The sequence below is a fragment of the Hippopotamus amphibius genome, chromosome 2, assembly GCF_030028045.1.
Source record: "Hippopotamus amphibius kiboko isolate mHipAmp2 chromosome 2, mHipAmp2.hap2, whole genome shotgun sequence".
Classification (NCBI taxonomy): domain Eukaryota; kingdom Metazoa; phylum Chordata; class Mammalia; order Artiodactyla; family Hippopotamidae; genus Hippopotamus; species Hippopotamus amphibius.
The window spans coordinates 172,222,485-172,246,782 of record NC_080187.1 but is presented as its reverse complement, the minus strand read 5'-3'; the positions used below and the strand labels follow the sequence as shown (position 1 = coordinate 172,246,782).

Here is a 24,298-nt window from a genome sequence, read left to right as displayed (position 1 = left end):
AAACCTCCTCCCCACAGCTGCTCCAGTACTGTCTGCAGTGGGGCGTAGTGCTGATCAGATCTGGGGTGTAGGTCCATACAGATGGGCTCATTTGCTTTAGGAGAGCCTTCAGGGCTTCCCTAAATCTCCTTTAACCCCCAGGGTCTCTGGGCCAGGGAGAGGGCTGGCAGGAGAGGTGTCACCTGCTGAGGAGGAGGTGAAGGGGAGTACACGGCAGTGCTGCACCAAGGATGCTCAGAGCCTCACAGGCTCCCCAGGGAGACCTCTTGGGTCTGGCCTCCTCCTCTAGAGCCCCCACACCCACCCCGTGTCCATGTCCTCGTGTTCCTGTGGCTGGCAGGCTGTGAAGAAGAGTCTAGAGGCAGGATCTCACTTCAAGGAAAATTGCTTTATTCTGCTTCCTCCAAAGGGGCTGCTCTCCAGGCTCCAGGACTGGGAGCTTCGTTGCACCCTCAGGATGGGGCAGATCGAGACGATGTGGCACAGCTACTCCTCGTTCAAGCCCTTTGGAAAGGAAACAAAGTCCAAACTAGCTCCAGAGAGGTGGGTGTTGGGCAAGGATGGGCACAGGTAAGAAAGGGGAGACGGGCACCAATGGCAGGAGGACCGCTGTGTGGCCTGAGGGAGGACCCTGGTGGGGGGAGGTAGGTCCTGGGGGTCAGTGTGGAGGGCAAGTTCTGGAGGGTGGGGCTCTGCGGTCAGCCAGAGGGATGCTGCCTGGGTGAGGATAAGGGGTCCTCTGGGAAGTGCATCTTAGGTTGGAAGTTACAAGATTGAAGGCCTAAACTAGGTGGAAGAGAAGTAGAAGTAGCAGTTGGGGGAAACTGGGACACACTGGGTATCTATCAATGGGGTTGACAGACTGGGTGGATGGATTCGCTGACCACCTGGGGCTGGGATTCACAAAATCATCCACAGAGCCTGAAGAACCTTAGAAATCATGGAGGACTGAGTTACCTAGCCTCTGGGGGGCTGTGGGGGTGAATGAAGGGGAGGAATCCTGGGGTGAGGGGCTCTGATGTGTGTAGGGGGTGCTGCCATGGGGGAAACCCACCTTGGTGCCAATGTCGCGGCTCTTGGCCCGCAGCTTGTTGACCTGGGACTCAGCGATGTCTGCCCGCTCCTCGGCCTCATCCAGCTCATGCTGCACCTTGCGGAACTTGGACAGGTTGGTGTTGGCCTGTTCCTCCTGTGAGGGTTCAGGGGGCGGGACGATGAGGTGAGAGGAGCCAGGGGTGATCACACTCCCAGCCTGGGAGCCAGCTCCTGGTCCCCTCCTTTAGGCCTAGGCCCCAGCAGGGTCACTCACCGCCTCCTCGGCCTGGCGCTTGTAGGCCTTGACCTTCAGCTGCAGCTTGTCCACCAGGTCCTGCAGCCGCAGCAGGTTCTTCCTGTCCTCCTCCGTCTGGGGGTCGTGGAGGAGGGGGTGGGCAAGAGTGAGTTCGGCGTGGTCATGGGAAGCAGTGCAGCCCCTCCCCCACTCATCAGCTTTACCCTGAATGTAATATCCTGATCTAATTCAACTTTCAGATCCTCACCGAACACTTGAGCTCTCCTTCCAGTTTCTTACCAAAAAAGGTATTAATACTTTTAATGGTTTGTACCAAGAAAGAGTCTGGGAGCTGACAGGCCTCCTAAAATTGCACACAAAACTGTGTGCACTGTTTTGGGGAACAGGCCCTGGGGGGTCCTGGGGCCCCATGGAGGATAAACCCCATTTCTAGAACCCAGCATGGGCTGGCAGGAATTCTGGGACTGCAGGCCTGATGGGATTTCCTGGGAAACGACATTGACTTGATCTAGGTTAAGCACACGTATGCACAGAGGGATGAAGAGTTTCTGGATTGGAATGGAAAGAAGGTCTAACTGATAGCCTGATTCTAGAAAACACCATAAGGGCTAAAGTCTATACTTTCCTGAGTAACCAAGAAGTTCTGAGATTCGCTTTTTATGGCTTTGCTGTGTTTTGGTGGTGATGACACCAGGCTGAGGTTTGGCTACATATTTGCTTCCTGGTAATCTGTGCTGGGTGAGCTCTGCTGGAGCACTGGGTGTGTCCCCAGGGGACAGGCTGAGGGTGAATGTTGAGGTGGAGCTGCAAGGCTAGGAGGCTCAGAGACTGCCCTCTGAGCCAGGGGACAGGCAAGGTGGAACAGGGCCAGGCAGAGCAGAAACAGGGCAGCCAGGGGCTGCACTCTCGCCCCTTGCCCTCTGAGAGAGAACACTTCATCCCTCTGGGGTGGCTGTCACCCTGGCTTCAAGTCATAATGCAGAGGGCCCGGGCCCAGCACGGCCACCACGCCCGCACCTGGTAGGTGAGCTCCTTGATGCGACGCTCACTCTTCCTCATGCCCTTGACCGACTCCGCGTTGCGCTTCTGCTCGGCCTCCAGCTCGTTCTCCAGCTCCCGCACCCGGGCCTCCAGCTTCTGCAGCTGCTTCTTGCCGCCCTTGAGGGCGATCTGCTCGGCCTCGTCCAGCCGGTGCTGCAGGTCCTTGATGGTCTGCTCCATGTTCTTCTTCATGCGCTCCAGGTGCGCGCTGGTGTCCTGCTCCTTCTTCAGCTCCTCCGCCATCATGGCGGCCTGTGTCCGGGAGAGAAGTGATACGTGGCCGATGTCTTCAAGGCCAAGGAAACCCTGTCTTGGAGCAGGCAGGTCGGGGCAGGGGGACTCACATCCGTGATGGCCTTCTTGGCCTTCTCCTCGGCATTCCTGCACTCCTGTACTGCCTCCTCCACTTCAGTCTGAAGCTGGGACAGGTCTGCCTCCATCTTCTTCTTCTGGTTGATGAGGCTGGTATTCTGAGGGTCAGGGTGAGCAAAGCAGGATAAGCACTGAGTATCCACAAGTGTCTCCCGAAACTCACCTGCTGAGTTCTGCCTGTGCTTCCCTCTAGGACCGCCCAGGGGAACTATTCACCTGGGAGTGCAGCAGCTGCACCCGCTCGCTGGTCTCGATCAGCTCCTGCTCGGCCAGCTTCCGGGACCGCTCCGTCTGCTCCACCACGGCCCGCAGCTCCTCCAGCTCGGCCTGCAACAGGTTGTTGCGCCGCTCCACGATGGCGATGTTCTCCTTCAGGTCGTCGTTGGCACGGACTGCGTCATCCAGCTGGATCTGGGTGTCCTGCACACCAGGAGAGTGGGCGTGAGGGAGGGAGCCACGCTCTGGCCCAGCAGAAGGCCGTTAGCTGAACTGGATGCTGTGGAGAGCCCCTTGCGCTGGCCGGGGCGGGCCCGTGGGAGGGGTCTGCGATGGCCCAGCGGCAGGAGGGGGCTGGTGCTGTGACGGGACACCACCCGCCAACTCGGCCACCGCCCCCTCTGGGTGAGGTGACTTCCTGCTTCCAAGAGTCACCAGGTACCTTCAGCAGGCTCTGGAGGCTCTTGACTTGCTTCTGGGCCTCGGCAGCCAGGCGGTTGGCGTGGCTGAGCTGGATCTCCATCTCGTTGAGGTCGCCCTCCATCTTCTTCTTCACCCGCAGGGCCTCGTTGCGGCTGCGCGTCTCGGCGTCCAGGGAGGTCTGCAGCGAATCCACCACCCGCAGGTGGTTGCGCTTGGCCTGCTCCATCTCCTCGTCCTTCTCCGCCAGCTTCCGCTCCATCTCGGCCTTGATCTGGTTGAACTCCAGCTGGGCCCGGAGGATCTTGCCCTCCTCGTGCTCCAGAGAGGCCTGGAGGGGGGTGGGGAGAGAGGGTCGGAGGCAGTCAGGGCACAGCATGGGGGCAAGGGTCTGTGGATGAATCGTGCATACAAAGTGAGTTCAAGTGGTGTAAGTGGTTCAGTCAAAGAAGCAGAAGGAGGAAGAAGAAAAGAGAATTTGAAAGGAAAAATAAAAGACCTAAGAGAAGGTGATTCAGGCTCTTACAGAGCAGAGTGAGCTATGAAGACAGAGGAAAATGAAGAGAGCGGTGTTGCCAAGGAAACAGAGGCAATCAAGCACAGAATGTAAAAACCGAAGGAGGGAGGCAGAGATGGAAAGGGGGTGGGGGAGTGAAACAGGAAATCTTGTCTAAGATGTAACAGGTAAAATGTTTGTGCAAAGGGAAATGTGAGTGACTGGTTCACTGGTTCATTCCACCGTATTTGTCGAGTGCCTACTATGTGCCAGACACTGTTCTAGGCTCTGAAGATGGACCCGTGAACAAAACAAAGGGACATAAGAACAGGGACTGTAGCTTAAAACTTAGCTTTTTCTCCCACCCCCTGCCTCCCCTCCACCCCAGTGCGCGCACCTCGGCCTCCTCCAGGGCCGACTGCAGCTCCAGCTTCTCGGCCTCCAGCTGCTTACGGACCTTCTCCAGCTCGTGGATGGTCTTTCCACTGGAGCCCAGCTGCTCAGTCAGGTCGGAGATCTCCTCTGTGGGAGGGGCGGGCCGCTCAGCGGGGGGCAGCCCGGGTCCCCTGCGGGGCGCGCCTCTGGGAGCCGCCGGGTGGCGCCACGTGCGGAAGCGCCCCGCCCCGCCCCGCCCCCCGGCCCGGGCCCGCACCCTGCAGGTTCTTGTTCTCGCGCTTGAAGGTCTCCAGATGCTCCAGGGACTCCTCGTAGGCGTTCTTGAGCTTGAAGAGCTCGGTGCTGAGCGAGCGCGCCTCCTTCTGCGAGGACTCCAGCTCCGACTGCGACTCCTCGTACTTCTGCTTCCACTCGGCCAGGATCTGCGGGGACGGCACGCGGCCCAGGCCGCAGCCTCAGCCCCACCTCCAGGGGCGCCCGGGCCCCTCTCCCGGGCCCAGCCTGCCCCCAGCCCCTGCCTGCTGGGAGGACGTTCCCGACTCCCGCCTGCGCGCCTGCTCTGCCCCGCTGGCTGCGGCCCCCGGCCCGGGCCCACCTTGTCGAAGTTCCTCTGCTTCTTGTCGAGGGCCGCGGCGGCGGCGTTGGAGCGCTCCACGTCCACCATCAGGTCTTCGATCTCGTTCTGCAGGCGGTGCTTGGTCTTCTCCAGCGAGGAGCACTTGGCGTTGACGGCCTCGACGGCCTCCTCGGCGTCCTGCAGCCTCTGGGCCAGCTTCTTCCTGCCCGTGTTGTGGGGGAGGGTAGCGGTGGGAGAGGGTAGGGAGGATGGAGGGTGTGGATTTGGATAAGGGTACATATCGTGAGTCTGGTAGAAAACAGCCTTTGTAAACTCAAGCATTGTTGGAGAAGCCTGAGGACAGGCCCAGGGGCTGAGAACCAGGCAGGCGGAGTTTCTGGGCGGCAGGGTGTGAGGCAGGGTGTGAAGACACATGGCACCCGCGGGCCTTTTGCCAGGCATCCCTAGGCTCTAGGCTGCAGACGTGGAGAGCACATGGGCTCTGAGCACTGCCATCTCCCCTGCCATGGCACCCTGCCCCAGGTGGGAGCACTCTGCCCTCAGACAAACCTTTTGTTCGTCTTATATTCGGATGAGAAACATAACGCGAGCAAAAAGCTTCCCTGAGAGGAGAAAGAGGTGGGGCTGGGGCAGGGTCCTCTGTGTTATCAAACCCTAGCTGAGCATCCAGGCCCTGTGCTGGAGCCACTGAGGAGTGGGCTGGGCTGCGTCCTGCCTGCACAGGGACCTCAGCCAGAGGCAGGCTGCCCGGGACTCACTTGGCCTCCTCCAGCTCCTCGGTCCTCTGGATGGCATCCGTCTCATACTTGGTCCTCCACTGGGCCACCTCCGAGTTGGCCTTGGACAGGACCCTCTGCAGCTCGGCCTTGGCCTCCGTCTCCTCCTCATACTGCTCCCGCAGCAAGTCACAGTCGTGCCGGGCTGACTGCAGTGCGTGGGCTAGGGCGTTCTTCGCCTGGGCGAGGTGGCACCGAGAGGAGGGCTCAGCTTTCCCTGTGATGCAACTCCAGTCCCTTCCCGTCTCCTCACCCTAATTTCAACGTCCTCACCTGGCCTCACCTATCTCTAAATCCCTAGCGGCCCTGGAACAGTTTGCTAAGTACTGTAAGCAAAACAAGCCATACAGCAGTGAGCTGTTTACAGAATGCTTCATGCCTGTCTCCCTGTGCTCCGCACTGCAGCAGGCGTTATCCTCACCCCCATTTTACAGTGGAGGAGACAGAGGCTCAGAGAGGTTAGGTGATTTCCCCAAGATCCCCAAGCTCTAAGAGGCAGGTTAGGATTTAGGTTCTGGCCTTTTTAAAAAGTCATATTCTTTTCCCTTTTTCATGATCCCAGCAAAGCGCTAGGAATTTCAGGATCCAGATGAGTTTCTTTCTCCAGTGTTCAGATTGCCCTGCTAATCCCAGGACCACTTGTAAAGTTCCTGCATCCCGTACCTATACCCAGCCAAGGCCATCACACCTCCCTAGTTTATTTCCTCACCTCACTTCCCCCCGACCTAGGCACCCTTACTCCATGTCCCCCAGGGACAGCAGCAGAAAGGCAGAGGGCCTCCACATGGGGAATACATTTAGGAGGGACACGGGAGGGTCTGGGTTATTCCTTTTGGAAAATGGGAAAATACCAGGTAGACAGCAAGCCTCGTTCTTAGGAAAGGAAGTGATGTGGATGCAAGGCCAGCCAGTATACTCGACCAAGTGGCCTGAGTCTAGGCCTCACCTTAACCTCCTCCTCCAGCTGCCTCTTGAGATCCTCCAGCTGCTGGGTGTAGGTAAGCTTGCCTCTGGTCAGCTGGGAGATCAGCGCCTCCTTCTCATCCAGCTGTCGGGACAGCTCACCTGGAGAGGCACCGAGGCACACTCAGCTCTTGAAAGTCAGCCACTCCTCTCTCCCCCAACCCCTCGGGTCCCATTCTCTGGAGAGATATGTGTGTGCACCCAAGCCTGGGGTGGCTTAGGAAGTTGGGAGACCAGAGCGGGGCTCACCGTTCTCAGTCTGCAGCTTGGCCCGCTGGCTGGTGAGGTCGTTGACAGAACGCTGGGTCTCCTCAGCCTTGCTTCGGTGCTCATTCATCTGGTCCTCCAGGGTCCGGCACATCTTCTCTAGGTTAGCCTGAGACACGAAGAAGAGTCATATGATGTTTGTAGGGGGGCTGAAGGGGTGTGGGCGGTGCAATTAAAGGAGAAGGGAAGAGAAAGTCATGAAGAAAGGAAAGGGTCCAAGAACGGGGTAGAAGAAGGGAAGCAGGAAACTGAACCTTCAAAGAAGAGAGGCGACATGGACAGAAGGTGGAGGCAGGTGGAGGGAATTGGAGGCGGGGAGAGGAGAGCACAGGCCCACCTTGGCCTTGATGATCTGCTCCATGTTGGAGGTGACGTCGTCCAGCTCCAGCTTGAACTCGCTCTTCTCCTTCTCCAGCTTCTGCTTCACGCGCTGCAGGTTGTCGATCTGCTCGCCCAGCTCAGCCACACTGTCGGCGTGCTTCTTGCGCAGGGCAGCCGCCGTGGCCTCGTGCTGCAGCGTGGCCTCCTCCAGGTCCCGCCTCATCTTCTGGAACTCGGCCTCGCGCTTCTTGTTCATCTCGATCTGCACAGACGTGGCCCCGCCGGCCTCCTCCAGCCGCTCGCTGATCTCCTCCAGCTCCCGGGACAAGTCTGAGCGCAGCTTCTCCACCTTGGCCCGGGCAGTGCGCTCGGCCTCCAGTTCCTCCTCCAACTCCTCGATGCGTGCCTGGGCAGGATAACAGGGGGCTCAGGCCCACCACCTGAACCCTCCATCGGAGCCCCCTCCCAGGGCTCTATAAGACTGTTGGCTTGTCTGGAATAGCAGGCAGCTTAGTTCCACCAGCAGACATGTAGAAATAAAAGGATTTTGGTGAGATGGTTTGGACAGCTGAGTTAGCCTGCCTTTGGGCCAGAACATTGTACATTCTCTTTATTGGAAGGAAAGTGGTTGAAGCTTGCTCTTGAAGAAGGACAAAAAGACCTGTGTTCCAGGGATAGTTTAAGCAGTTTTGTGAATAACAGAAGTTGGAATGAGAGAGCCAGGTTTGTCTGACCAGACAACTAAAGACCCAACACAGTGTCCACTCCAGAGGTAAGAACTGAAGTTACAGATCATCAGGGCTGATGGGGCCTTAAAAGCCACAGGGAACAGGGGAGGACATATAGACTCAGAGATTGGCAGTGGACTCCCCATGGTCACCAGCTAAACCACACCTCATATAGGAAGTTGGGATTTCTGCCCCCAGACCCATGAGTGTTTCAAGATCTCTTCCTATGTCATCCTTGGATCAGCCAGCCCTCCTGGAGGTGCTCTTCAGGGGAGCTGTGATGGCCCTGCATCTCCCTTCACAGACACAGAGCCAGTGCCCATGTTGCTGGGAGAGAGCATCCTGGAGGAGGGTCAGGGAGGCTGAGGACCAGCCCAGGGACCTTACCTGAAGCTCTTTGAGCTTCTTCTGCAGCTGGCTGCCCAGGGCCTGCTCATCTTCAATCCTCGCATTGAGGGCATTCAGCTCAAAGTCCTTCCTGTGGGGAAGGAGGGAGGATGAGGCAAGGCAGGCTGGTTGGGCTCCAGGAGGGCCTGCCAGTGGTTGGAGAGGTAATGAAACAAACGAGGAGCAGGATTTCATCAAAAAAACCCAACTTCCAGGGCTGCTGTAAGGTCCCCAAAAATGTAACACCTGCCGAAGTATTGAAGGTCAACAGGAAATATAACAGGAAGAGCACTGTGGTTGGAGTGACAGGACCTGGGCTCCAAGATGCTCCCTTCTTTGGTCTGTAAAATGAGGATGTTGGACTAGATCGACTCAAAGGCCCCTTTTAGCTCTGATAGTCTTTAATTCTGTCATTGTTACTTTGGGCAACTTGGTAACCTTTCTGAGCCTTCCTTTCCTCTTTGGTACCTGGGGTTAAAGTACCATTCTTAACAGGTAGTTTGAGGATCAATGGGATCGTATATTTCTTCATTCATTCAACAAGTACTGTGCCTGGGGAAGTGTGAAGACTTCCTGGTGAGACCGTAAATCAGGATGAATCTCAGAGGCTTTCAAAGCCCTGACCCTGAAGCACCATAAGATCTTTGATCATTCGAATATGTCCTGCAGATTCATTGTTTACCAAGTGTGAAAAGTGGATCTACGCGTTTTGGAAGGTCTTGCAATAAGAATTGGAACCACAAGATCATTGAACAAAGAAGTAGCCAGCCCCCGCACTGCTCACGGGTGGCGACTGACCTGTTTCTCTGTGGTCCTCTGGGCTCTCTGTGAAGGACCTGAAAGGACTTTCCTGAGAGGCTTTTGTGTGGAGCTTTCCTCTGTGTTCAGCGACTGGTCTCCAAAGAGACTTGTTTATAAAGGGGGCGAGCTGTTATTTTCCATCCCTTTTGAGTGCCCAGCAGGCAGAGCGGGCTTGAGGGATCCGGGTTAGACTTTTGCCAGGGAGGCCTGCCGGGCCCTGATGTGCATGTCTGGGGGAGGAAAGCCCTCTTCCTGGAGGCTTTGCCCACAGTTTTGCACCCACTTATGGAGGTTGCATGAGGCTGTTGCCTCTGAGGATGGAGGTCTTGGGCCAGCTAGTACTGCTGTGGCGGAACAGACTGCTGGGCCGGGGAGGGGGAAAGATGGGGCGGGGAACACGTTACTTTTTTAGCCGCTCGTCCAGCTGCTGCTTATCATTCTCCAGATCCATGATGCTCTCCTGGGTCAGCTTCAGGTCGCCCTCCAGCTTCCGCTTGGCTCGCTCCAGGTCCATGCGCACCTTTTTCTCCTGCTCCAGGGATCCCTCCAGCTGATGGAGAGAAGGACCTGTGTGCCTTATTAGGCCAAGCATCCTTATTTGGTGATTTGGGAGCTCAGTCCCTCTGGGGTTGAGGAAGCCTGAGATGTGTCAGGACTTGGGAAAGCGTCCCCAGAATGGGCCATTTGTTGCCAGGGGACTGTGAGAGCACCTGGCATGGAGGGATGCTCAGTAACTATTTGATAAATGACTGAATGTATGACTGTGGGATGAAATCCCAAAGCTACATTCATTCATTCTGCATCCTATAAGCACCTACTGGGTTCCAGGCCCCATGTTAGGCACTGTAGACACAAAATTGAATAAGTCCAAGTTCCCACCTAAAGGCAGCTTCCAGTCTATGGCTAAGACCAATACTTCAATAACAATAAGAAAGAGTGATAAAGAGTGATTCAGTAGAGGTATGCTCAAATGAGCATATCTGTGGGAACAATGATCACAGGATCAGATCCTAGCTAAAATATTAGAAGTCCAAAGATCCTCCTTGAGGAACTTCACAAAATTCCCAAGGAAATGTATCATGTTCTCTAAATCCTGTGGTTGAAGGGAGACACACATAGACTTGAACCTAAAGTGAAATAAGGAAACCTGTCTCTACTGTTGATCATGTCAGCAAGATGAGATGCATAACTCAGAATTGATCACGCCTCCCCTTTTCTGTTCCCTAGCTCCCTTCTAGAAAGGTGTCAGGAGGGGGAGCACTCTCCATCCCCCCCAGCCCCCCCACCCCACACAAGCACAGATGGACATGGTACATCTAGGCCTTTGTGACATCTACTTACATCATCCACATGCTGTTCCAGCTTGACCTTGGCCTTGGTCAGGGTGTTGACCTTGTCTTCCTCAGCCTGAAGGTCATCCAGGGCCTGCTGATGGGCCTCTTGCAGAGCTTTCTTCTCCTTGGTCAGCTTGGCAATGATCTCGTCCAGCCCAGCCATCTCCTCTGTCAGGTTCTTCACCTGTTGACCAAGAACCCCATCCCCTTTAGGGTCAAAGGTCACCAACCTGGAGACATCTATGGAGACCTCCCATGCCAAGGACCAGGACCACAGTCAGGTCTGGGGATCCTGAGGAGACTGGGGCTGGAACCAGAGGGAGCTGCCCTCACCTTGTTCTCTGTTGCATGCTTCTCCTTCTCCACCTTGGCCAGCGTCAGCTCCAGGTCATCAATGTCCCTCTTGAGCTCAGAACACTCATCTTCCAGCTTGCGCTTCTTGGCAGTGAGCTCGGCATTCATCTCCTCCTCGTCCTCCAGCCTCTCGGTCATCTCCTTCACCTTGGCCTCCAGCTGGATCTTGTTCTTGATCAGCTGGTCACAGCGCTCTTCCGCATCAGCCAGGTTGTCTTGTTCCTGAGGTCAGGGCACAGAAGGGAGGCTGTTTAGTGAATGGGGTCCTCACCTTGGCAAGTGGAGGGAGGGACAGGCTCCGACCTCACTATAGGAGGGGAGCTCTAGGATCTCCCAAGATGAGAAGAACCTCAGAAGGATGGAGAGAGGAAGAGTTTCAGGGCAATGTGATGGGAGCACTAGGAGATGAGAGCAGAGAGGAAGGGAACCAGAATTCTCTTTATCTAGCCCTCTTCCTCTGGGCTCCTCCATCAAAGGGAGGGAACTGCATTTGTTGATGCCAGCACTTTATATATTTACCGCCTAGTGAGATGGGCAGCTTTATGCTCCATCTAGAGATGAGGACATTGAGACTGAAAGATAATGCGTTGTTTGCCCAAGGTCACAAAATTATTTAGCAGTGGATACGGGTTGAATGCTGGTGGAAAGCCTGTGTTTTTAAGTTGGTTCTTTCTCCCCTTCCTTTTCTTTCCCTTGAGAGACCTCTTTGGAGGTCTTTGGAAGTGTTGATTCCAGAATCCTCTGCCTATGAGGGCACAAGATGGTGAGCCCCTGGGTGGGGAAGTGCAGAGTGTGTGGGAGATGTGGGCAGACCAGGGCGGGAGAGCCAGCAGAGGCCTGGGAGCCTCACCGCCTGCACTTGGAGCTGCAGGTCGTTCTTCTCCTGCAGCAGGGACACCATCTTCTCCTCCAGCTCCTTGCGTCGAGCCTCCGACTTCTCCAGAGCCTCTTTGAGGCGCCCAAACTCCTCCTTCATGAGGGCTATCTCCTTCTCTGTCTCTGCACTCTTCAGCAGCGGTTTGATCTTGAAGAAGAGCTTCATCCAGGGCCAGTTCTTGACCACCATGAAGGCCCGAATGTTCCACTGGATTACCAGCAGGGAGTCTCTGTGGGGGCCCAGCAAGAAGATTGGTGAGAGAGCCTCCTCCCTCCTTCCTGTCCTGAGGCCCTGGCTCCTGGGTCATGGCCTTGTCCTCCATCCATCCCGCACTCCAACAGCCAGGTGCTCCCTGTGTCTGTGTGTGTGTTGTGCCCTCTTTGTCACTTGAAGACCTGGGGTGCGCTTTCTCCTTACACTGCCCTGAACCAAGCTGGGCCTTAGGGGCCTGAGAACCTCCTTTTGAGATCTCTCACCTGCGTTCCAGCAGCTTCTTGAACTCCATTCTGGCGAGCACACCTCGGGACTGAGCCTGGATGCGGGTGATGATGCGGCTCAGCCTCTCGTCCCGCATCTCCTCCAGCAGCCCCAGCAGCCCCGCCTTGAAGAACACCTGGGGAGAAGGTGTGTGTGGACATGACTAAGATGGGCAGGAGGGGAAGAGCAGGGGCTTATCTCAGGGAGGGTACCAAGGCAGGAAAGGACTGGAGGAAGGAGGTCAATGGCAGCTGGAGCTGGCATGGGGGAGGGCTAGCCTGTGGTTCAGTAATGTTCCTGAGATGGTTGGTAAAAGGAAAGGAGCCATGAGGTGAGGAGTCAAAGGACAAGACAGGTTCTCCTGTAATCAGTTTGTTTCCTCCCTTTCCTCACCTTGGTGTGGCCGAACTTGTACTGGTTGTGGTCAATGTCCAGGGAGCTCAGCAGCTTCTCTGCCCCTTTCCTGCTGTCAATGAACTGGCCCTCGGGGATGGCTGCTGGGTTCAGGATGCGATACCTGGGAGGGAGGTGCCCGTAGTTGACCACATTCTGCACTGATCTGCTCTGCCCACAGAATCCGAGGTCACCTGCAGACTTCCCTCCCACCCAAGGCCGCCCAGGCTCCTCCTGTTCCCTGAGCCCTGGGGCACCCTAGTACCCACCTCTGCCTGAAGTCCCCGTAGAGGATGCGGTTGGGGAAGCCCTTCCTGCAGATGCGGATGCCCTCCAGCACACCGTTGCAGCGCAGCTGGTGCATGACCAGGGGGTTGTCTATCACCCCTGTGGCAGGAGGGGAAGAGAGAGGAGTGTGTGGGGAGAGCACAGGACTGAGAGCCAATGGTTCTGGGTTCTGATCCTGGCTCTGCCACGTACTGGCCTGTGACCTTAGCAAGTCAGTATTTTTTTCTAGCCATATTTTTGAGAGTAACCAAAAGGCTTTCACAGTCCTTATTTTATATGGTTTATGCCTATTATCATAGCTGGTAGCCAGGGCAAATATAGCCCATTTTCTAGAGAATAAAATAAGCCCAGACCGGTTACAGGACTTGACCGAGGTCACTGAACTGATCAGAACAGAACCAGGCCTTGAACCCAGCACCTGAACTCCTCCATCTCCTTATAATTCAGAAAAGGGCAAATAATCCTTACACGTCTCATCAGGCGTTGTAAGGCACTCATGAGGTAATGTCCATCAAAGTGCCTTACACATTACTCTGAGCTACACATTCCAGATGTAAGGCAGCACTGGGGCCAGGGTGGGAGGTAGTGTGTGAAACTCCATGGGGGATGGGAAGAGAAGAGTGTGATTTGGAAAACTCCATGGTGGGAGCTCAGGAGGTGACCTAGAAAGGCCCTGTCCCTGGGGGCAGTGCATCTCAGTAGTGGGGTGGACCCGACTTCTTGGGCTCACCTGGAGATTTGGTCTCATTGGGGATGATACACCGCACGAAGTGGGGGTGTGTGGAGCGCAAGTTGGTCATCAGCTTGTTCAGATTCTCCTGTGGCCCAAAACCCCAGAGGGAAAAGTAAAGAAAGTGAAAGAAAGAGAAGTTAGCAGAGAGGAAGGAAGGGAAAGAGAGATAGAGAGCATGTGAGGAGCTAGAAGATGAAGGACAGCTGGGGGAAGACACAGAGGAGGAGAGGGTGGGAGGCTGGAGGGACAGAGAAGCGAAGTGAGATGGGAAAGGAGTGAGGCACGAGGCCAGCAGATGAAGGGGAGAGAAGACAGAGTGTACAGGACGAGGAAGGGCCTGAGGAGACCAAGAGGGAGGAGTCAGGGAGGAACCAGGCAGGGGATGAGCAGGGCTGGGGTGGCACTGGGTCACACACTCACCCTGTGCAGAGCTGACACGGTCTGAAAGGATGAGCCTTTCTTGGCCTTGCCTTTGCCCTTTTCGATAGCTGTGGGAAGGAGAGTCAAGAAAAGGGGACGCGTGTACATGGGGGCAGTCAGGGCAGGGAGTGAGGAATCACAACCTCTTTATATTTGGCCTGCAGGCCAGGGTCTTCACGGTGGTGCCCCAGCTTCTCCACCCAATTCTATCTCACTGAGCCTGTAAACTTTGGGGCGCAGCCTGACATGGGAGTGGTGGGGTGTAGCACTTGACCTGCCTCAGAACCATGGCAGAAACCCTGCTCCCAGTCCCCTGGGTCCCAGTCTCCACTTACGTGAGTCAAACCCAGCATAGTTGGCAAACAGGTTGCTGAGCATCTTGAGGGAGGATTTCTTGTACAAGTCCACCACCGTCTCGTTGAGCGGGTCTTTGTTTTTCTGCAGCCAGCCTATGATGTTGTAGTCCACGGTGCCGGCGTAGTGGATCAGGGAGAAGTGGGCTTCCGGCTTCCCCTTGATGTTACGTGGCTTCTGGAAGTTGGCGGACTTGCCCAGGTGGTTGTCGAATAGCTTAGCCTTGAAGGTCATGTCGGTGGCCTTGGGGAACATGCACTCCTCCTCCAGGATGGACATGATGCCCATGGGCTGAGGGGAGAGGGGAGAGCATCACTGAGCCTGCTTTAAGCAGATGGAGATGGATCCTGCTCTAGGGTCAATATTTGCAAATGGAGATGCCCCTTTGGGTATGAGGTATCAGTATCAGCTCTGAGTACAGTTATCTATTGACTGGCACCTGTTCAAGCCTTCCCAAGGTGGGGCTTTGTTTGATTTTGGAGGGGCCTTTGTGAAAGTCTAGGAATGTGGATGCTACAGATGCTTTACACACCACCCCATTGCCCAGGTCCATGAGGTGTTGGGGTTGAAAATAAGCGCTCTCTTATGCTCCCTTGTGCCACCCTCGAACCTCCTACCCCTCGATGGGCACACTGGGGCCGCAAACACACTGGTGCGGGAGCCCATCCTCGAGGTGCCCGTCCTCCACGTGTACACTCTCAAGCCTCTGGGTACTCAGTTCTCCCAGGTACCACCCTGTCCTGGGTGACCACGATAACACAAGGTTCTGGAAACTTGGGCTTGGGATTCTTCTGTTATCTGGATCGTGATCCCCAGGAGGGAGGGGTCTGCCGTTTTTCTGGGGTGTTCACGCATGTGGGGCGTGAGTGCAGAGTCCGGGCGGAGGGGCTGAGGCGGCACCTTCTCAATGAGGTCGATGCAGGCCTGCAGGTCCATGCCAAAGTCGATGAACTCCCACTCGATGCCCTCCTTCTTGTACTCCTCCTGCTCCAGCACGAACATGTGGTGGTTGAAGAACTGCTGCAGCTTCTCGTTGGTGAAGTTGATGCAGAGCTGCTCGAAGCTGTTGAACTACAGGGCAGCGGGGACGGGGGGCAGTGGGTCAGGCGGGCTGGTGTCCGTGGCCCATGGGGTCGGCCCAGGGCTGCGTCCAGCCCAGCAAGGGGTGCGGCTGGTCCCTCCCCAGTCAGGGCGGGAGGGAGAGCCCGCTGAAGACACATGGCCCTCTCCGCCACTGCGGAGCCCGCCTCCCTCCCTGCGCCTGGCCTGTAGCCGGCTCAGCCAGGGGTGGCTGCCTGTGCGAACCAGTGAGTTCCCGTTCTCCCGGCCCCGGGGCTCCCCACTCACGTCGAAGATCTCGAAGCCGGCGATGTCCAGGACACCTATGAAGTACTGGCGCGGCTGCTTGGTCTCCAGGGTGGTGTTAATCCGCGTCACCATCCAGTTGAACATCCTCTCGTACACGGCCTTGGCCAGCGCCCCCTTGGCATACGTCACCTGGAAGGTAGTGGGGAGGCCGAGATGAGACAGTGGTGGGGAAGAGTGAATTGCAAAACTCCCACTACACCATGCCAGCCCTCCCGTCCATTTAACTTCTGAAGATGACCCACCTGCTGGACATTCTGCCCCTTGGTGACGTACTCGTTGCCCACCTTCACCCGAGGGTGGCACAGCCCCTTGAGCAGGTCAGCTGAGTTCAGCCCCATGAGGTAAGCGGACTTGTCAGCCTCTGGAAGGAAAGGGCAGGTAGCAAAGTTGGTAAAGGGCTGCCTCCTCTGCAGATGTAGGCTTCAGTGGCTCCACAGCTGCTCCCTGCTTCCCTGACTCCCACCTTCGGTGCCATCTGGCTCAGCCTGCTCCTCCCGCTGCTTCAGTTTGAACTTCATGTTTCCAAAGTGCATGATGGCGCCCGTCAGCTTGTACATGGAGTTCTTCTCGTCTGCAGTGAAGCCCAGCACATCAAAGGCATTCTGTAGGCAGGCCCCATATTGGTGGACCCCAGAAAAGGGAGCATGGCAGGTAAGTGAGACCTGTCTTTAGTTGGAGAGAGATCTTGCTTCCCAAATCCCTGGGGGTTCTGAGACTCTCATCCCCAGTGGGGAACTCCAAAATGAAGATGGGATGTACAAGAGCCGGGTGGGGTGTAGACTGCCTCAGCCCTGGCATCAGTGGTCAGGCTATTCGCTGGAGCCACTCTGGGTTACCCACTCATGTTTCCTACTGTTGTCCCTCTTCTAGGCCCTACCCTTGCCTCCCTGCCTGGACCTTTCATATGCGTCTATGCCTGTTCTTTACCTAACAGCCTGCTCCAGCCCCACTGCGTCTGCATGACCACTGCCACCCCGTTTCCCTTGGGGATGCCTTGCTTCTTGGCTTGTCTGCTTCTCTGTCCCATGACTTTCAACCCTCTCTGCTTTGATCGAAAACACCAAGTACTGGCCTGCCCTGTCTCATCACACCCATACCCCAGCACACCCTGGTCATAGGGCATGTTCTGGATCTCAAGGAGGGCCATACCACTTTGAACAACAGACAGCCAGTATCTTAGCTCTGTTCCTGGGCCAGTGAACTGGCCCCATTTGCCCCTCACCGCCCATCCCCTCGCCTCTCAGCTGAGTCCTCACACACTTACATCAGTGGCCATGAGCTCTTCAGCGTCATCAATGGAGGCCACAGTGGTCTCTCCTTGGGAGATGAAAACATAGTCGTAGGGGTTGTTGGTGATCAGCAGCATGTCTGGAGGGGAGAGACATGGTTAGAATGTGGGTACAAACCCCTGGCCCTCCCTGGGGCTCTCTGGAACAGCACGTGACCTGCAGCAGAGCACATGACAGAGCTTAGCGGGGTCCCACATCCCACAGAACTGAATCCAGTGGCGCCGTAAACCCAGGGCCTGGCAACAAGCAGCCGCAAGCCGAGGTGACCAGGTTGCCATGGAGATAGTTGGTCTCGGTGGGTAGCTGTGACTCACCCAGCAGCTCAGGCTTTTTGTTAGACAGGATTTGGTAGAAAATATGATAATCTCTCTCTGCTCTCAGCTGGAAAATAACTCTGGATTTTTCCAGAAGGTCTGTGAATAGTAGGGGAGAAGAAAGAGAGGAAGAAAAGGTTGGGATTTAAGTATAAGGAAATAGAGAAAAAGGAATGATAACTGTAGTTAGAAAATGACAGAGGGAGAGGGAAAGACGAGAGGGAGAGAGATGCATACACAGACACACAGAGATGGAGCCGGAGTCCCAGAAGGAGAGAAATGGTCTCCAAGAAAAGTCCCAGAGAAAGACACACAGCCGTGCAGAGACAGAGGTGGAGAAAGACCAGAGGAAGTCTCAGAGGGAGACGAATATGTAGACCTAGAGACACAGAGACAGAGAGAGGGAGAGAACCTGAGGGGCAGAACCCCAGAGAAAGACAGAGAGGTTGAGACACAGATGCTTAGAATGAGGGTGAGCTCAGGCTGAGCCCGGCCCATCCATGGCACTCACAGGTCTCTATGTCTGCAGACGCCAACTTTCCGGTCGCCCCAAAATGGATTCGAATGAATTTCCCCTGGAGAGATGGAGAAGAGCGGTGATGAGTTGAGGGAAGGCTCACATTTGACACCACCCCTTGACCAGCCCAAATCCCAAGTCCAAAAGTCAGAGACCACTCACAAAGCGGGAGGAGTTGTCATTCCTGACGGTCTTGGCGTTCCCGAAGGCCTCCAGGGCTGGGTTGGCTTGGATGATCTGATCCTCTAGGGTGCCCTGCAGAGGTCAAGAAAGATGGCAGTTGAGAGGCCTTCCCCTCCTTTTCTGCGGTGCAGGCCCTTGGAGGACAGTAGGCCTACCTTTCCTGGGGTCTGCTCCTTCTTGCTGCGGTCACCAATGGCAGCAATGACAGCAAAGTACTGGATGACCCTTTTGGTGTTGACCGTCTTCCCTGCCCCGGATTCTCCGCTGTCAGGACAGTTGGGCTTATTAGGCAGTGAACAAACATTGAGACCAACAAGCCTCAAGTCAGGATAGATTGCCTAGTTTTACTTGGCAGGGGGAAGCCTGAAGCAGGAAGCCACCAGGTAATATGTATCTCAGACACACAGGGGTACTCTGACATACACAGGGTATGCAAGGGTAGCAACTGGGAAGGATGCCACAGGAAGCCATGGATTTGGGCAGGTGGAACCTGGTCTTAGTTGGGCAAGGTCAATCAGAGGAGATGGGCCTAGGCTGTTTTGGAAAAGAATGGGTGGGGCTAGAAGAATGGGGAAGGGAAAGATGAAAGAAAAGGAAGAGGTGAAGAAGATGTGATGTTACTGGGTTTATGGATAAATGAGTGAGGAGTTGCAGGGGCGCGAGTGAAGGAGATGGGAAAGGGAAAATAAGAGAGGGATGGGAAGCAGAAAGGAAGGGGGAGAGCAAGGAGAAGGTCAGGATGAAGGCCGCAGAAGAAATCAGAGCTGGCTTGAAGGTGGAGGGAAAGAGAACTGTGGGTCTGTGCACAGGGGCTGGGGTCCTGATGGGGGCTGGGCTCAGGGAGATTCTGGAAGGAAACAGGTAGGAGCCACACTCACGTGATCAGGATGGACTGGTTTTCTCTGTCTGTGGGGAGAAAACGGAGAGGGCAAGTCAGGAGCCGCACAGGATGCTTTGTCTGGCTTCTCCCCGCCCCAGCTCCCTGCCTCTCTCTGGCAACTCCCAGTGGCCTGAACCCCTCAGGAGGAGGAAGGGCCCTCAGGAAACCCTTCGCTTGGGGCCTGTCACCTGTCAGCATGTACTGGTAGGCGTTGTCAGAGATGGAGAAGATGTGGGGCGGCGCCTCGCTCCTCTTCTTGCCCCGGTAGGCGGCCACCACCTCGGCGTTGTACACCGGCAGCCACTTGTAGGGGTTGATGGTGACGCAGAAGAGGCCCGAGTAGGTCTAGGGGAGGAGACGAGGAGTGAGTTGCCAGTGATGAAGGGGGAGGGATGGAGGTTTTCAGAGTTAGAGAAAGGTCTTAGGAGAAGAAGAGAAAGGAAAATGTATGAACGCTCTCAATCTGAGTAATCCCAGCCCTCAGGGTGTTAGAATTGCTCCAAGGATACAGGGATTAGGACAGAGTGCAATACTGCCTGGGCACAAAGGACAGAAGCTCTGGGCTCCAGGAGGTGGAAATACATGGCGCAGGAAGCCACTAGATTCAGAGGGACGTCCCGGGCGCACTCACGTAGATCATCCAGGCCGCGTAGCGCTCCTTGAGGTTGTAGAGCACCGCAGGCTCGTGCAGGAAGGTCAGCATGGCCATGTCCTCGATCTTGTCGAACTTGGGCGGGTTCTGCTGCAACACTTGGTCCTCCTTCACAGTCACCGTCTGTAACAGCCCGTGTGCAGGCCCTGCTGTCAGCCTCCTCATCAGGGACAGGATTTGGGCGAGTTATAGGACAACGATGCTAACGAGATAAGGAACCAGGGTCCCAGAGAAGATAGACCGGATGTTGGTGATGAGAAAGGCTATTTGGAGGGAGTAGATCCCTACCTAGAGGAAGGGAGATCCTGGTGGCACCCCTCTCCGGCCACCCCAGGTGTGGGGGGCATCTATGGCGGCCCCTCACACCGGCCCTGCCACCCACCTTGCCATGCTCTGTCTCGGCGGTGACTTTGCCACCCTCTCGAGACAAAATCGTGGCCTTGACGAACTCCTCCTTGTCATCAGGCACGAAGACGTCCTTCTTGAGGTCGAAAGGCCTGGTCTGGGCTTCCAGCCGCTCCTTCTCCGACTTGCGCAGGTAGGGGGCGGCCTCCCCAAACGCGGACATTTCCGAATCCGCCATGGCTGCGCCTGCAGCAGGAGGGAGAAGGAGCTGGCTGCCCTCCGCTCTGCTTCCCTCTGGGGACTCTCCCCTGCAGCAGGAGCCCCGAAGCCTAGCCCTGTGCTCAAGGGTCAGGAGGGGTCACTGAGAGTCCCTCCTTCCTTGAGCTCATCCTCTAGCCCGAGAACATCCTAGCAAAACCTGTCGGGGCAGAGGGAAAGGCTAACTTCTGTCCAGGCAGGGGGTCTCCTAGAGGACGGAGGCATGTTCCCGGCTTCCAGGAGCAGGAAGTTAGCTATACCCACTCTACCCATCTCTGAGCCTCGCCCCTCCCTGGCTCCCTCACTAGTCACAGGTAAGAACTCCTGGCCACCAAGCCACGCTCCCCAACGCAAGGCAGAAACTAGAGTTGCGTGTCTTCCCAGATCCCCCCCACACCCCATCTTCAGCTCTCCTTACCTTGGCTTCTGGAGTGTGCCTTCGAGAGGAAAGGAGCTCAAGCTGGCAGGGGCCTGGACAGAAGGAAGCTGGTCAGGGCTACTTCCCTGCCCTGCCCTGGCCCCGCCCTTCCTGCACCCCTCCGCCCCCAGGTGGTGAGCTTCTCTGGTCCTGTCCCCTCGCTTTCCCCATCCAGGTTCCTGATATCAACTCACTGAGTCCCTCACTCCTCAGTCCTGGCTGGTGGCCCCACTCCTGCCTATCCCCATCTAGTGAAGCGAGCTTTTTGAGCTGCCTGATGTACAACCAGTGGTCACACTGTTGGGGCTTTACAGCCTACAGAGCACTTTTATGCGCGTTCTCCTATTCAGTCCTCACCCCATTCTACAGAGGGGGGAATCTAGGCTAACCGGCTTGCTGGTCCAAGAACATGGAACAATAAGTGGTGGAGCCAGGACTTGAACCCAAGTCTCGTGACTCCAAAGCCAGTTCTCATCCATCCTGTCCCCGTCTGATTGTCAGGTGTGGTGAACATCGTCAGAGAGGAGCCCCTGTGGGCATCTTCTCACAGACACACCCACGGCATAGCGGAACCCTCTCCACACAGACGTGCACTTTCAGTATGTGTACAGCACACGCACAGTGTGAAGGGTTCGAAGACAGGAACGGCCGCACCACGTGTCTGTGCCTGGGAGCAGCTTTTGCAGGGGGCACACACATGGCGGTGGGCTGGACTCCTAGCTGCACACTCGAGCCCCTCCGCGTGCGTGGACGTGGGTAGTTATACATTACAAACCTGACAGGACGAGCTTTTATACACACCCTTCCTAAGCAATCATCCTCCGGCATCCTCTTGCCCCTCCCCCCAGAATGGACCTACTTGTCCTGGGGCCTGATCATAAACACGTCTCCCAGTGGGTATTTCTGTGTCTTCGTCAGTGAGGTACATAGCCTCCCTCACCATGCATTCGGACACGGCATGTGCACACACACAGAGACACACACACACAGACACACACGCACAGTCACACACACCCCTCTCATGCATTCTGGTCCCACATATCTCAGATGCAGACACCTCCCCCTGTAACACGTGAGCCCCCCCACTCCCCTGGCACATACACGCATGCTTAGACCCGCCCGTGTGTGCTCAGTGACCAGGCCTGGTACTCTGCGTGGAGCCCTGCGTGCAGCTTGCTGTTCCCAGAGGAGCCCCTTCCTAAACCCGGGGCCCCTCATCCCAGAGGACGGCCTCCAGCTCCGCACTCCTACCTGAGAGCAGCAAGGGAAGAAGACGGAGCGCAGGAGAGAGCTGTGGGGCCGACCTGGTCAGAGGCTGTATATATGAGGCAGCAGGGCGCCCCCGCCCCCACCTGCACCCAGTCCCCAGCCGGATTTAGAAAGGACTGTTGTCACTAGAAGCATTTCCCCCAGGCTCCCCCCCTTTCCCAAACCGTGCTCCCCTCCCCACCCCCTCCAGCTAGGAAACAATTGGAAGTGGTCGTCATTGTTATGGCATGGAGTGAGCAGGGTCTGATTCCAGGGGGCGGGGATGTACAAGTACAGCCAAAATATCTCCCAGGCCAGGCCTCACATTCCACAGCTGGCAGGAGAGGAACTGACCACGACCACCATGACCTCAGGCAGGCAGGGCCCTGGCCCTCCCTCCCCCCCCCCCACCTGCCTTGCTCTCCCGGCCCCTGACACTGCGGCCCTCAGGACCCCTGCCCCCAGGACCGGTCTGGCCCCCCTTGCACAGTGTCCTTCCTGCTCCTTGGCCTGGGTCCTGTATCCAACTGTGAGATGGAAAGGGGCTGAGTGTCAGCAGGAGAGGGGTAGGGCAGAGTTGGGCCCAGGGCAGGGGCTAGATGGGGGCAGCTGGAAGGAGGTTACCCAGTCAAATGGCAAGAATGACGACCAGGGAGCTTAGAGATGGGGACTCTGGCTCGGGTACTGATTTCCTTGGATGGCTGGGCAATGTGGTGAGGTCACCAAGCTTCAGAGCCAGACAGGTCTTAGTGATGGGTCCAAGTCCTTCACTTTATAGAGAGAGGAAATGCCTCCTTTAAAGTCATGCAGCCAGTCAGGGCAGCAAGATTCAAGGGGGGTGAGCAGGAGCTCAGCGGATGGAGATGGAGCCCGGCCTGGGAAGGAGGGCCGGGAGTTCAAGGATGCGAGGACCCACTGTACGCGGAGGGCAGGATCCGGCTGCCTGATGGTCCTAGTTTGGAGCCTTTTGCCTATTTTCCTAGCTCTGCCCACAGGTACTAAATGCTCTAGCCCAGGGCCATAGATAATACAGCTGCCCTGATCTAGAAGGAGGTCCCTAACCAAGACAGCTGTGCCTGCCCACACCCCTCTTGTGTTCTGTGTGGTGATCTCTCTTCAGCTCTGGTGAGATTGGTGTTCTGGCAAGTTAGGCAGAGGGACAGGAAAGATCTCCCACTTTCCTGGGGGACTGAGGAGCAGCCACAGAAGAGGGGAGGAAAGGAAGCTGGGGCTCAGCCTGTGAGCACAGAACGTATCCGATGCCATGCTCCTCTGGCAGTGGGGTGTGCAAGCTTCACGGGCTCCGTGTCCAGGCAACCACTGCGTGGTTTGGTTTGAAATTCCCCCTCCTTCCCAATCCCAGCTGTGCAGCGCATGCGGGTTAATCCATCTGATCAGCTGTCCACTTGGAAGGAGAGCTGCAGCCCTGGGGGATGGGGTGCAGCGCAGTTACGCTTTGAAGGTGGGGTGGGCGCCGCAGGGAAGGGCAAGCCAGGTGGGGGCCTCTGTGAGGACCGCTCGGTAACTGAGACACAGGCTGAGGCCGTTGAGCAGTGCCAGGGGCAAGGTGCAGGCACGTGGGAGGCAGACCCTTAACCGCAGGGGCTGCACGTCCAATGCAGCCGCAGGTTTGTCGTGCCAAGGTGTGCAGCTGCGGAGGCGGCCCCCACGGGCCTTGCACAGCAGAACAAATCCTGGGGGTCCCAACCAGGCCCTGCCAGGTGCTGAGGTAGGAGGCCCACTGGTAGGGGCCTCAGGGATGAGTGATGGAGGGCGAAATCTCTTTTCATCCACCCCCTCCAGCTTTCCAAGCGAAAGCTGCTGCCCCTGCCTGGTTTCCCAGGGCTCAGACACAGATGCAGGAAGTGGAGGTGCAGAAAGGATGCATCTAGGGAGATAGCTGAGCCATTTCAAAGCCAGTATCTTCATCATGGGCCAGCCTCTGTGGCGTGGAACTGGGAAGCCTTTTCTACAGTTAGTAATAGTAAATCAATCGTACTTTGTTTCCCTCCTGTTGTGTTTTGGGGGGTGCTGGCCTATCGGTGTTACGGTGTTACTGTTCTCCCCGCCCCACTGCAGAACAGAACTCTCCTGTCTGCCTCTAGGCTCTCTGCCTCAGTGCCCCAATTTGGAGGCAGATTGGAAGGTCTGATGTCCTTTAAGATCCCCACTCTAGCCCTCCGGCACCGATTCTTGGCTCCATCATGATTCTCTTCCTTCTGCTCGCTACTGTTTGAAGACTGAGCAGCTTTGCTGATTCCTACATTCAGCGAGTATTTATTGAACACCTATGTGCCAGGCACTGTTCTAGTCAATAAGGATCTAACAGTGACCAATATAAAGATCCTTCCTCCAGGCAGCTCTACTCAACTGTTTGTAGAAGTGAAATCCAGGCCTGAGCTTACAGCTAGTGCCCTTGCTCACATGCGCATTCCTGGCGGCAGGAGTGAGGGGCCAGGGGCCCCATGTGTGGGGATGGGTGGGGAGAGTGCAGAGTGTACTAGAGTGATAGCAGAGAAGACAAAGGAGAGCAGAGCAAAATGC

The 24,298-nt window shown here is 56.3% G+C and overlaps 1 protein-coding gene across 1 annotated transcript; it reads right to left on the bottom strand.

The window, feature by feature from the left end:
* Positions 1–369: 369 nt before the first annotated feature.
* MYH7 (myosin heavy chain 7) lies at positions 370–21,807 on the bottom strand. The gene is made up of 40 exons (XM_057721134.1): positions 21,758–21,807; positions 20,507–20,559; positions 19,868–20,076; positions 19,465–19,608; positions 19,022–19,178; positions 18,832–18,859; positions 18,109–18,217; positions 17,933–18,025; positions 17,765–17,828; positions 17,254–17,352; positions 16,915–17,018; positions 16,114–16,252; positions 15,893–16,011; positions 15,630–15,779; positions 15,183–15,353; positions 14,264–14,573; positions 13,929–13,996; positions 13,506–13,593; positions 12,757–12,874; positions 12,488–12,611; positions 12,094–12,230; positions 11,591–11,846; positions 10,720–10,962; positions 10,394–10,570; positions 9,457–9,602; positions 8,252–8,342; positions 7,153–7,542; positions 6,798–6,924; positions 6,532–6,650; positions 5,568–5,764; positions 4,828–5,011; positions 4,489–4,654; positions 4,234–4,358; positions 3,363–3,671; positions 2,921–3,124; positions 2,677–2,802; positions 2,309–2,584; positions 1,310–1,405; positions 1,055–1,189; positions 370–504 (listed from the first exon to the last, which is right to left on the bottom strand). The coding sequence occupies exons 3-40, from the start codon at positions 20,066–20,068 to the stop codon at positions 487–489; spliced, it is 5,808 nt and encodes a 1,935-aa protein (XP_057577117.1). The 5' UTR covers positions 20,069–20,076; positions 20,507–20,559; positions 21,758–21,807; the 3' UTR covers positions 370–486.
* Positions 21,808–24,298: the final 2,491 nt, after the last annotated feature.